This window comes from Psammomys obesus, unplaced genomic scaffold (genome assembly GCF_907164565.1).
Source record: "Psammomys obesus unplaced genomic scaffold, mPsaObe1.curated_primary_1811, whole genome shotgun sequence".
Lineage (NCBI taxonomy): Eukaryota > Metazoa > Chordata > Mammalia > Rodentia > Muridae > Psammomys > Psammomys obesus.
The window spans coordinates 11051261-11064905 of record NW_026592732.1 but is presented as its reverse complement, the minus strand read 5'-3'; the positions used below and the strand labels follow the sequence as shown (position 1 = coordinate 11064905).

Genomic DNA, 13645 nt, shown 5'->3' with positions numbered 1-13645 from the left:
AGTGGCCCCGGGGGACGGAGAACTTTGAATGTCCTCTTGAACTCAGGGTAGGGAGGAGAGGTTCTCGTTTCTCAGTGGTGAAACACCACAAGAGAGTCTCGCAGTCACATCCTTTTGAAGTTTCCTGAAAAGGGTGGGAGGAGTAATGGAAGAGCCTGGGCAGTGTGTCAAAAGGGCTTGAATACAGATCCAAAGCGTTGTTCTTTATTTGACCTTTGTGGGCGCCTGTGCTCTGCATGAAGATAAGATCCGGAGTGTCCTATTTATCTTCACAATCCTGTAACTTCAGCTGGATTCACCCCCCCACACACACACACACACACTGTAAAGATGCAGGAGAAGCTTCAAGCATGGAGGCAGCTTCCTCAGGTGGCACAGTAGCCTGTAAGAGGCAGCCGCCAGGGTCTCTCTAAGCACCGCGCTGTGGCAGCATCAGAACAGCCGAAATCACTGAGAGGCATTGCTGTGTAGAGGCAGGACACCTGTGGGTTGCTCTGGTCGGGGGTTGGGGGTGGAGGGGCAGAAGAAATGTGCACTGGGAGGTTAACAGCCTGGGGACTGGATGGGGCAGGTCAGGGGCAGATGCAGGAAGTGCTGGAGCTGTTGGTGTTTGGTGAGAGGGGATCAAGGGGTCTGAAGTGTTTGATCTTGGGAGGCTGCTGAGAAATAGTTTCTAAGGCTGCCTGTTGCCAACTCCCTTCAGCTCTCCACCTCACATCCATTGTTCTATACATCCTCTGTCTGCAATCCCTGAGGGGCTGGGGACAGGATGTCCCTTCTGCTCCTGTGGCTGGTACTTACCTCGACCTTGGTGAAGTCTCTGTAGCTGTTGCCATTTCTGTACGAGTCATCTGAGGCCAGGAATCTTCCCCAGTGCAATATCCCACCCCATGCAGAGGGATGAGTTTCTCTTTGCACCTCTGCAGTCCAGTTCCTGCTGTAAAAACTGACACTATAACTAGAAGAAGTTGTGTGAGACTATGCAGATGTTTGTTAATGAGCTGACTGCTAATTCTTTACGCTTTGAAAAACCCCTGATCAATGATTGATTTTTATTGACTGATTTGTGAATGTATTTTAAAAATCTATACTGAACCATGCCTGGCTTAGAGGTAGTTTTTGTTGTTGTGGATGCAAGTGTTCTCAGTCCAGAAGAGGGCATCAGATCCTGTGGAGCAGGACTTACAGGTGGTTGTGGGCAGCCCAGGGTGGGTGCTAAAAACCAACCGTGATCCTCTGCAAGAACAGGGTGACTTCAAAGTCAGCTCTCCAGCCCTTGGTGCCTTAAGGGTTTTGTTTGTTTTTTTTCAGTTGGGGAACTTATATAGAGCCTATCCTTGTGTTCATTGTGTCCCTAAAAGAGTTTCTAGGGGAGCCCCAGGCTTTCACTGGCCCTTTGTAAACGTTTTATTAATAGAATGAAATTTCCCATCCCAGCACCCACATTTTCTCTTCTCCCCTTGTCTTTCTCTTCCTCCTGTCTGACCCTTTTCCCTTGAGCACTTCCCCTCCCCAGCTTTTCTGCTTTGTGAATAAGCTTTTGGAGGAATTTTTCAGGAATTCATGAGGGAATTGGAAGGGGCCAGACAGTCTGCTGCCTCATAAAAATATGTACATGGCTTCTCTGTGTATATGTACATTGGATGTTCTTGAGGGAATGTATGTATCAGACTTCTGATGTAAATTGATCCCTAGATGTAGATTAGATTATTCCACACGCTAACACCTGTAGCAACACTGTTGTTAATGCATGTGTGACTTCTTTATAGTATTTGTGTTCCGCCCACTTGAGGATGAGCTATGCCTTTTGCCCACCCCCTCTCCCCAGGTCACAGAACTGACATGTGAAACTCAAAGAGGCGAGACTGTAAAGATAACTGTCACTCTAACGAGCGAGCTGTTCTCAAGCTCTCCTGTGTGCATTCAGTTCTTCAATGTCATCTTCAGAAAGTAAGTTGCTTGGCCTTTCGGCATACAACCTGGGTTTTGGTGTGATCACCTTCTGTGCTGGGTGGCTGATGGGCCAGCAGCAGCCTCTCTGGGATGATGTTTCCCAGACGATGAACGGATGTACTCTGGCAGTAAGATGGGACACATCTCGGCCACTCTTTGGCCCAAATCCTCATTATCCAGCCTTCCCCCAAAGTTAGTCCACATTGTTTTTAGCCTTTCCTTCATTTCCTGTGCACTGCCCCACTCTGACCCTAGACTCAATTTACTGAGTAGGAATTCGCCAGATGACAAATTTGGTTCTCCACTAGCTGGCTGGCTTGGGACATAGAAGTCAGTCACTAGCTGTGTTCTGCTCTGGCTCCTTCTCAAGCCCCATAGCTTTCTTCACAGCATGAGTAGGGGAAGGGGAGTGGTGTGTGCTTTTGATGTCCTTTAGAATGGACTGGGGAACATGTGGTACACAGTTACCATGGGAATGTAGGGATTTGACCAAATACAGAATCCCTGGGCCCTCTCTTTACTTAACAGCTTTTCCATTGGTAGGGTCTGGAGGTGAAGAAACAAAAACTGAGCAAAGCCTCCCTGGTGACAAGTGAATCGTCGCACATAGCATTTTTTGTGTGTCAGGATGATGTGTTTGGTCCCTTGTTGCAGAGATGCCACCCTTTTGCCTAACAGCAGACTGAGGGGGAGGAGGCCAGGAAGTGTGGGGCTTTCCAGAATATTTGGGCCCAGAAAATAACTTCCTTCTTCTACAATATGCTATTTCTTAATGTTTGACCCTCTGTGCCCTAGTGAGGGGACTATTCTACATCAGCTGGCATGTGGAAGGTGCTTTCCACAGAGTTTTACCATACTGTCCCTTGCTCCCTGGAGCAGGCATTGTTACACAGACTTTATATGGGAGACTGGCCTCTGTAACAGCAGCAGCCAGATCGCCAGAGCTGGTGCTCCTGTGTTCTGACTCAGGCTGTGCACATTTCCCCATAGGCAACACCCCTTCCCAGAGGTGACCAGAATAGAAGGCTGCTGATAGTGTCACTATGCTGTGGGGCACCCAGGGAACTGGAGTAGTTTATCAAAAAATGGCCTCCCCCTGAAATAGGGAGGGAGTCAAAAGAGCCCCATACATGGCTTGCCTTATTGTTAAAGTAACCTAGAATTCTAATTATACAGAATTGACGGTATTACTTCAATTAAGTGTATGAAAGTGGCAACTACATTATTTTAAAGTATGAAATTATAGTTACTACAGAGATATACTCATATATGTAGTATTCTAGTTGTGTGTGTTTTGTGTGTGTATTTGTGTACACACGCTTGCCCTGGTTTGTGTGTAGGTCAGAGGACAGCCTTCTCTGTTGGTGCTTTGTATGATTCTCATTATTACTGGGTGCTACTTATGCCAGTCTGGCTGGCCCGTGAGCTTTAAAGGGCTCTGTGTCTTCTTCCCATCTCCCCATTGGAGGACTGGGGTTACAGATGTATGCTGCTGTGTCCTGCTTTCCATGGCTTTGGAGATCCAGGCTCAGACAGACCTTTATGTGACAGTCACTTGATTCACTGAACTATCTCCCGGCCCCCAAAGTTGAATTACACTGTTATGACCATTTACTAAGGAATCCAAAACTGTGCTTCCAGGATCTTTAAAAAGTTGAGTATGTACCAAATTGGACGGAACTTCTATAAACCTTCAGAACCAATGGAGATCCCCCAATACAAGTAGGTTTGCTTGTAGTTTCTGTTCCTGTGAAATGGTTAGATATAAGTGGCATGATTTATGAGACTGTACCCCGCTGCTGGGCCTCCTGTGGGGTGTGGGGTGTGGGGTATCTGGAATATGGAATGCAATGGGGTTTGTACTTTTCAAGTGTTGTGTTTTGTTTTGCTTTGTTTCTGGGAACAGTGAACCCGAATGTGAAGCTAGACAAAGTTTGTGTTCTTTGGTTAGTGTGCTATGTCATAAAATTCCAGAAGGGATTCAGAACCCAATTGTCTGTGGGTAGCCAGCAACCAAAGCAGAACATTTTGTGCTGGAACACATCTGGTACCCTGTGCCCTCACTGGATGGATGTTAGCACAGCTAGGGTGGCTGACAGGGTCTGGTGAGCATCCTACAACCTCCAGGACAGCTCCTGCGAGAAATACAGGGTCCAACGTGCCAGAGCTCGGCTTGAAATTCTGAGTCACAGGAATTTTGTTCTAAATCTATGTTTAAAGAAACTCCAGCTGAAAAAAACGCTAATGTTTTCAGTCAGTAACTGGAATAAATGACACAAAAGAGAAAACAAAAACAGAAAAACATGACCTCCAGAGAATTAGCATGAAAACTCACCGTGTTAAGAGTCCTTATAGGTTTTTCTGGTTTTATATTTTAAATATTAAAAATATTGTTTCCATTGTTATTTTTTGAAGATTGTCCCTATGGCCTGGGTTTGCCATCTCTGTGTCCCGCTTTGAAAGCAGACTTCTGTTCAATGCTGACGTAAGCTACAAAGTCCTCCGAAATGAGACTGTTTTGGAATTCATGACTGATCTCTGCTTCAGAACCGGCATGTCCTCCTTCACTGAGGCATGCCAGAAACAGCTAGTGGGGCTTGTTGTCCTTACCAGGTAATAGCTGGCCCCTGACTGTTATCTAGAATGGACATTTTTAGGAGTGTTTGGGATCCAGAATGTCACTGTCAGATTGGCAGAGAACTTGGCTTGACAATTGTACACGTTTGTGTGTGTGTGTGTGTGTGTGTGTGTGTGTGTGTGTGTGTGTGTGAGAGAGAGAGAGAGAGACTGCGACTTGGTTTGGCCATGTGGAAGGCTTATCTGTCCCCTGTTGTCAGAACTGACTCTGGATCATCCCAAGTCAACATGGCTGTATGTGTTCTCTTTCACCTGGCCCTCAGTGGCCTGCACTGTGCTGTTCTAGAATCTCTGCCTGGTTCCCAGTGTCTAGTTCCCCTTTCAGATCTCTACCTCCTCAACCCTCACTCTAGAGTTCCCAGTGGCCCACTTTCCACTCTGTAAGAACCATCCACCCTCCTCTGGCCACGCCCTGTAGTGTTTTGCTTAGGGCCACCATTTCATGTCCATTTTGTTGTGCTACAAGACCAGTGTGTATTCCACTGTGGTCCCTTTGAGATTCCAAGGCCATTTAGACAAAGGGCAGGCTTCACTCCTTTTAGGTTTATCACTGTGATTTACCCTCAGTGAACAATGACCAGATCAAACACTGGTAGCTGAGGAGTCTTCCTGGGTTCTACAAGCTTGTCAAAGGCTGGTTCCTTTCTGGACCGCCCCAGTGACTAGCCTGGTCTGAACTTTCATCTTAGAGCTGGTTTCCTGGGCTGGACGGGAGCAGGGCAGCCCAGCCAGGTGTCACTTTACCAGACACAGAAAAGCTCCTCCTGTCTGCCCTTGATTCATTAGCTTACCACACTATTTCAGAGATGCCTTATAAGGTCCCTGGAGCTCTGGAAAACTGTCTTGAGGTCTCTTTTGCAGGCCAGGGCACCAAAGAGCATAGTACTAAAGGGAGAAAGGTGTTTGGAATGGCGTAGCCCACTGGTTCCTAAGTGTTGCTTGAGGGTCAGTTCAAGGACACAGATTAACTTAACATAAGATGCCAGAATTGTGTGAATGGCCTGCTGCATCGGTATTTTTTTTTTTTATCATAAAGACTACCTGGGAGTTGACAGTGAGGCCAGGGAGAACATGGAAACAGAATGACTTACCAGAAGCCAGAGTCTGTCCATGAGACAAACACTGTGGGGTATGACTCGCCACAAACGTCTGTTGGAACGTGGAGATTGTCCTGAGTACTGAAGAGTTCACACTCTTCTCAGCTGAGAACTGATCACATAGCACAAGCCTGTGACTCTGTTTATAGTAGTGTCTTGCACAATCTCAGGAGTGGGTTTTGTATTTTGAATTAACTCAAGATTGTGGTATGGTAGCCCCGTGCACCCAAGTTGATTTGGCAAAGTGTTTCAGAGTGTCTCAACTTCACCAGATACAACAACAAAACATACCGTATTGATGACATTGACTGGTCTGTGAAGCCCACACATGCCTTTCAGAAGCGGGATGGCTCTGAGGTCACGTATGTGGATTACTACAAGCAGGTAGGAGTTCCTCCTGTCTCTTTTCCTCGTTGCCTATAGATAGCATTTTTTTTTTTTTTTTTTTTTTACTGTTTTAGCTACTTTTCTTGTGGTTACGACCTCTCAGACAACACTCCTCCTTCCAGAGAATTCCCTGAACTGTCAGGGCGAGTCTGTCTCCGATGTAACCCATTCTCTTGCTTATCCCTTTTCACCCTCATTGTCTCTGGTTTGGCTAAGACCCTTACTCCGCTCCTATTTTCTTTCTTCCTTCTGGCCTTAAAACCGTATCTGATCATGTTACACCCAAGCTTTAATATTTCCATAACTTCATTGTCTTAGGAGTCAGTTGTAAGCTTCCTCATGGAGTTCTGGTCTGGCCTTTGCAGTCACACACACATACACACACACACACACACCTCTATCTCTGCCTCCATCTTCCATCCCCATTCCTTGTGCTCGGAAGTTCTGGCCTTTTATGGCTCTTGACTCAGTTTCTCTCCTTGCATGCTCATGCACATTGCTTCCTTTTCCTGGATAGTCCTTTAAGCCAGACAAGCCCTGACCAACCTTCTGTTCTCAGCCAGGCAGCATGTCCTCTGGGAACCTATGGTATAGATGCAGGAGGTATCTGATCCCTGAATTTAGCCTCATTGTTGGGGGTAGGGCATGACAGACTGCCCTCCCCAAGGAGGGAGACATTTGTCTCCTCAAGTTATGCTTTGAACTCTTTTGGGTGCGGGGGGGGGCAGTTCACCTTGGGTTATCAGTCCCATCTCATAGCAGACACGTAGGAGCAATTTTGGCAGAGTGTTTAGCTGCCTCTGGAAGTTCTGTGTTCATTTACCACAGTTCCATGGCCCTTGCTTTGCAGGCATCTGGCAGAGGTGTCTTCTCTGTAGTCATTCAGACCTCTCAAGTCTCACAGAGGAATTCAAAAGCAAAATGAGACTCGTATCCTTGATCTTCACATATCTTTTGGAAAAGTTCTCTTTCTCCTTAGCCACTTTTGGAAAATGGCTGTGGTGGTTCCAAGTCCTCCTTAGTTCTTCTTTTCAGAGGTATTATTGGCCATGCAACTGGCTTTGCTGTTACAGAAATAGCTCCATGAAGGTCAGAAATCACACAACCTTTCTTAGCCTAAGTGGCTTTCAGTGGCTTTCTTTTTTCTTTAGCAGTAATTATTTTCTTTCTTCATGTGTAGATAATTACACATCTCCATGATGTATATTTGAGACACAGAAAGACACACACTATACAGTTTTTCTTTGGGATCTGAAACACTTGGGCTTATTGACTTAGCCAGTGGATCAGGTTGCCGGAAGCCATAGAGGGCAGAGTGGGGGAGGTGTGACAGAGACTAGCTGTTGGAGAAAGTCTCAGGCAGACAGGAGGAATGCATTCTGCTATTCCATACTACGGGGAAGGCTGACTAGAGTTTACAGTACTGTATTGTACATTACAATGACATCAGATCTCTGTGAACCTGTCCACCCATCTGAACTGATCCCTTCCTTCCTTCCTTACTGCTGGGTCACATCCTTTGTGGTTCTCCTCTTGAATTTTCATGTTGATCTGTGTTAGTCTCTTTTGACATTTTTTTTTTAATTTCCTTCTCCTCAAGAACCATCATTCACTATGGCTTCTACAAGGCTGCTCTCTCCATTGTAGTTTGAGACTCAGACCCAGAAATTTTGCTTTGCTCCCTGTCTTAGTCAGGCTTTCTCTTGCTGCATTTAAACATCATGACGAAAAAGCAAGTTGTGCAGGAAAGGATTTATTTGGATTTTACTTCCATATTGCTTTTCATCACCAAAGGAAGTCAGGGCAGGAACTCAAACAGGGCTGGAGCCTTGAGGCAGGAGCTGGTGCAGATGCCATGTAGGGGTGCTGCTTACTGGCTTGCTTTCTCTGGCTCGCACAGCCTGCTTTCTTATGGAACCCAGGACCACCAGCCCAGGGATGGGACTACCCACAATGGGCTGGGTCCTCCCCCATCAATCACTAAATAAGAAAATGCCCAACAGCTATATGGAAGCATTTTCTCAGTTGAGGTTCCATCCTTCAGATAACTCAAGCTTGTGTGTTAGGTTGTCATTAGGTCAAGCCAGCTTGTCAGGTGTGCTGGCATATGCCTGAAATCCCAGTATTCTGGCAGGCAGAGGCAGGAAGATCTCTGTGAATTTGAGGCCAGCCTGGTCTACAAACCGAGTCCAGGATAGCCAGGGCTACACAGAGAAACCCTGTCTCAAAACAAACAAACAAAAAAACAAAGAAAGAAACAAAGAAAACACCCCACAAAAAAAAAAAGAAGAAAGAAAAGACTAGCCAGCATACCCTTATTCTCGCATTACACACTCACTTCCATTTCTTAAACATATTTTCTGCCTGAGTGACCTGTGGCTGTCTCAGTCAGCTATCTTTTACTCCCCCATTCCTCCTTAGGATTGTGAGTCTGGGCTGGAAATTTTTTTCACTTTTTTTCCTTCTCCTCTTGCCCTCACCTCCTCATTCAGCTGTCATCCCAGATGTGCTGTCTACACTAAGCATCACATTCTCTCTAGAGCACCTGCCTTAGCCCACTGCATTAGGGTGGGACCCCACTCGGGTAGGTAATGTGGTCAATACTATGGTCTCCTGGCTTTGCCTCTATCCTCACTGTCTCTGCCATTGGAGAGAGCATTCTGTGAATATCGCCCAGTGATATGGTTAAGGACATAAGTTTTGAAGTGAGAAAGGCATGGCTCTAGCTGTGTAGATTAGGCAAAGCACTAAAATCAGAGCTCAGTGAGGGGCCTAACTAAGCTCACTGTCACAGGGCCATCTGCCTTTGTGGAGTAGTGTACTCAATGAGCCAGTAACTCCGGGCCTTTAGCCTAATGCCTGCAAGGCGTGAGCCAGGCAGGTGGTGGAGAGCCTTGCCGCCCTCCTCTTCGCCATGTCTAGAATCACAGCTTGACTCATCCCACCTCTTGGCCTCATCTCCCTCAGCATTCCTCTCTCCTCACTTAATCTCTCCATCTGTATCCCTGTCTACTAGCTAGTCATAACTGGCCTAGTCTTCATGCATGTTCCCTGGATAGCTGCATGGAGCCAAACTGTGCCTTTCCCCTCTCTCTAGGACAGATGGTAGCTTCAGGATCAGCTGTTACCTTGTCTATTACAAATTTTCAGGCTTTACTTTCTTTCACTAGAGCAAAAGGAGAGCAAGCACCTGCCTGCCCAGGGTATCACATTGTCCCTAGGCACATTTCCTTGGAGCAGAGATGGCCTTGGGAATCCTGGCTGCACAGTCGCTCGTAAGCCATCTTGTGCACAGTGTGCGCTCTTGAGTGTGTGCATTAAACCTGTACCTTGTTTAGTGGTTGGGCTTCTGCACTGCATCAGTAAATTGAACAGATGTATTTTAGGCCCTGTCATTTCCTAAAAGGGGCAAAATCGGAGGACCCGGTCGGTCCACTTTTGTAGTAAGTTGGCATGCTCTATGTAGTTAGGGAGGAAAGGAAACAAAATCATATCAGATTGCAAAACGTCCTCCTATCTGAACTGGGAGATGTACACTAAGTTTCTATGTAATCAGCTTTCAAAGTAGAAAACAGCATCTTATGAAAAAAATATTTGAAAACTCCTAGAAAATTGGGGCCAGGGAGAAGGTGAAATCTACCTTAGGATGGCCACTTCTGGAACGCTTGCCCCTGCTTTGTGAGTAGAGACCCTCTTTTCTTCTTTTTAATTTTTTATTTATTACAATTTATTTACTTTGTATCCCCTCCCCCATCACCTCTCAGTCCTGCCCTCTCTCCGTTTTTTTTGAAGTGGACTGGGTTTGGAGACTTGTTCTGTAGGATGCTATTACTCTTGGCTGTTCTCCAGTCTTGGACTCTGCCTCCTTCATAAAGCTCCCCTGACTTACCAGCTCAAGCATCGCACCCCGTAGTTACAGGTTAAATCCCAGATCTGCAGCTGTGGAGCCTTCAGGAACCTGTCTGATTCCTCACTGCTTTGGTTGTGAGGAACCATGCTTGGGTCTGTGCTGTTGGTGTGGTCTGTTGTGGGTGGCTTTGCTATGTAGATAATGTGGTTACCAGGGACTGTTTTTCTTCTATTTCTGTGTCCACCTCAGTTCCTGAGAGGAAGAAAGTGCTCCAGCCTCCTATACTGAATTAATGAAGTTTCGTATAGACTCTATTGATAAAGGCTTCTCTGAGCATTTTCCCACAGCATTCCCATAACTGTATCCTTGTATTCCTGAATTGTTTTTTATTTTATAAAATAAAAATTGTTATTGAGCCAAAGGCTACACACAGAAATCCTGTCTTGAAAAACAAAAAACAAACAAAACAAACAAAAAAGGCCTTATTGGACTAGAGACAAGTTTACATCTTAAGTCCTTAATTATAATTATAATAGTTAGTATTTTTTAGACGATGATTTTATAATTCTGGTCCTATCACTAGTTGTACTGGAAGCTAGTATTAGTTATGATTTGCCTATAGAAATGAATTTCTGGCAAGGGGAAATTCAAGTTTAGGAAGGGGAAGGAGTGGAGTATGACCAGACAGTACTGAGGATCCATCATAAACCACACACTGAGATACTTGTGAACTGCTGTCACCCTCATTTCATAGAAGAAGAAAATTGGACAGAAGAGCTGGGTATCAAATTCTTCCTTGTCAGTTCTGAGCTGCTTCTCTTTCCCTGATACACAGTGCCATCCTGGGTATCAAAGACTCTTTTGTTCCTTTGGAAAACTGAGCACAGTATAGCCTATGCCTACAACTTGTGTATGGGCAGTGTTAAGTTGAGTTAAGATAGTTTGAGCCAGTTATTTAAACATGTGCTTCAGTCGTCTATAGTATGTACACAGACAGTTCAATGCTGTTCTGAATCTGGAAGAAAACCAGAGGAAGCAGAGGAATTAAGTCTTAAAACTGGTGCTGCAATATAAAGACTAATAAAGGGCCAGTGAGATATCTCAACAGTAAAGACTCTCTGCCAAGCCTGACTGATTTGAATTTGAATTTGTAGGATTCAAATAATGGAAGGAGACAACAGACTCCACAGTTGTGTCATGACAGACACATTTACACACACACACACACACACACACACACACACACACTACACTAAATTAAAATGTAACTAAAAATAAAGGATAATTAAAGGTATAAAAAGATGAGTCCTGGAAAGAAAGTTGTATGGTGTGTAAAAAGATTTACTTAGTGACTCATTTGGGGGTTTGTGCTGCTTGTAACCAAGAATGCCGCTGCTCTGTATCCACATTTGTTGTCCCCTCATTAATCTTCTATTTTATAGCAATATGATATCACTTTATCTGACCTAAATCAGCCAGTGCTTGTTAGTCTGTTGAAAAGAAAGAGAAATGATAATGCTGAGCCTCAGATGGTCCACCTGATCCCGGAGCTCTGCTTTCTCACAGGTAAGGCTTAGGTGTCAAACTTCACTGCCTGCCTTAGTTAGCTAAACACTAAAGTGTTCCTGTAACTAAGAGGCAAGGGGCCCTTCAAGTAGCTTGGGGCAATAGTTCAGCCAAGAGAGTGAGTGAAGTGACCTTTGGAGTCTCTTTTCTTTCATACATTCTCCTTGAAACCCTGATGTCAGATCTGCGTCTGGGTAATTTCTGGAGGCTGAACTGTTTTTTTTTTTAAGCTTAATAGTAGAGGAAATCATAAGATGACATTTAAAAAACAAACAAATAGGCTATTTTGTCAGGGTGAATCAGAATAACCCTTAGTTTCTTCATGTACCAGTTTCCAAAAAGCAATTCTCACTCTATAGTAGAGCCTGCCTGAGGGTCATTCAGTGTGTAGCAGAGGCTGCCTGTCAGATCACACTCTATAGTAGAGCCTGCCTGAGTGTCTGCTGTGCTGTTAGCAGCACTCATGTGATTAACAGCCTGTGTTGCTTGAATTCCTTATGACATAAATATTTTGTGGACAGACAGTAATGGAATACAGTGTCTGAAAGGAGGGGTGTTCATTCTTAGTGGTTTTTTTTTGTTGTTGTTGTTGTTTTTTTTTTTGGAGGTTCTGCAGATCTAACTGACATGTAGTCCCTGGCCATAATACTAGATCCTTCTCCCAATAAAGGGAAATAATATGAATGAAAACACACAGGCCAAATCCTGAAGACTTAGTATTAAAAATATTAACTGGATAATAATTGTTTATATCTATTCCATTTTAAAATATTGATATGTTTAATACACTGGATTAAGTAATACTCCTTTAAATAATTTCATAAACTTCATTTCACCTTTTTTAGAAAGTTGACTACTAGAAAATTTATTTTAGACTTAAGATTTATGCATCTCTCTCTACCTATTTATTCATTTATATGTAAGTGCATTGGTATTTTGCCTGCATGTTTGTCTGTGTGATGGTGTTAGATGCCCTGGAGCTGGAGTTATAGACTGTTGTTAGCCACCTGCGGGTGCTAGGACTTGAACTCAGGTCCTCTGGAAGAGCAGCCAGTGCTCTTAACTGCTGAGCCATCTCTCTAGCCTCAAGATTTATTTATTTTATTATTTTATGTATACAAGTGTTTCACCTGTGTGCATCACATGTGTTTCTGGTGTCCAGGGAAGGCAGATGAGGGTATTGAATCCTTTAAAATTGGAGTTACATATGGTTGTGAGCTATGTGTGTGCTGTAAATTAATCCTGGGTCTTCTGGAAGAGCAACAAGTGCTCTTAACCACTCAGCCATGTCTGCAGCCCAAAACTTCGTCATAAAAAAAAAAAAAAAAAAAGATAGTTTCACTATGAGTAGGCTGGCCTAGAACAACTGAATGCTGGGATTATAGGTGTGTGCCACCACACTCAGCTATTAGAAACTGTTGCCATGGTTCTCAGTCTGTGGGGTCACATATCAGATAGCCTGAATATCAGATGTTCACATTACAATTCATAACAGTAGCAAAATTACACTTATGAAGTAACACCAAATAATTTAAAAGGTCCCAGCCTAATTAGGAAGGGTGAGAACCACTGTGTTAATGACTCCTGGGGCTTGCCTCTCTACTTCTCAGTGCTCTGCAAGTGGGCCCTTTGTCTGTGTTCATTCTCTACATTGTTTTTGCCTCTCCCAGGCCTGACTAGCCAGGCAACCTCGGACTTCCACCTGATGAAGGCAGTAGCTGAAGAAACTCGGCTCAGTCCTATGGGAAGACAGCAGCAGCTGGCCCGACTTGTGGATGACATCCAGAGGTACAGGGCCGCCTGTTGAAACCGTGTGTGCCCAGTTTGGGGCTGAGTACGTAGGGCTGGATGCTTCTGATGATATTCTGCTCATTGGTTGATGAAAATGTCTAATCTTGCCAACTCAGAGTAAGGCATTGTGGGCTTGAAACATCCAAGTCCAGAGCCCAGAGGTCCAGCCAAGATCTCGGCAGTCATAGCTGATAGGATTTGAACAGGCACAGTTCTGTTCTAGAGAGCGCATTGCACTCTGGGTGACAATTTTGGATGAAGAAAATGAGTATTGGTCATATTAAAAACAGGAAATAGAAACAAAAACAACCAAAGAACATTTAACTTGAGGTGAGGGAAGCTCAGATCCTGATGAGAATTTCAG

General features: G+C 44.6%; 1 protein-coding gene across 1 annotated transcript in view; it reads left to right on the top strand.

Annotated features, from left to right (window-relative positions):
• Piwil4 (piwi like RNA-mediated gene silencing 4) overlaps window positions 1–13645 on the top strand; it is a 40763-nt gene that overhangs the window by 8045 nt on the left and 19073 nt on the right. The window contains exons 5-10 of the mRNA XM_055615601.1: window positions 1829–1950; window positions 3595–3675; window positions 4369–4566; window positions 5960–6071; window positions 11367–11490; window positions 13161–13278. Of these exons, the coding sequence (XP_055471576.1) occupies window positions 1829–1950; window positions 3595–3675; window positions 4369–4566; window positions 5960–6071; window positions 11367–11490; window positions 13161–13278 (755 nt within the window). The remainder of the gene's footprint in view (window positions 1–1828; window positions 1951–3594; window positions 3676–4368; window positions 4567–5959; window positions 6072–11366; window positions 11491–13160; window positions 13279–13645) is intronic.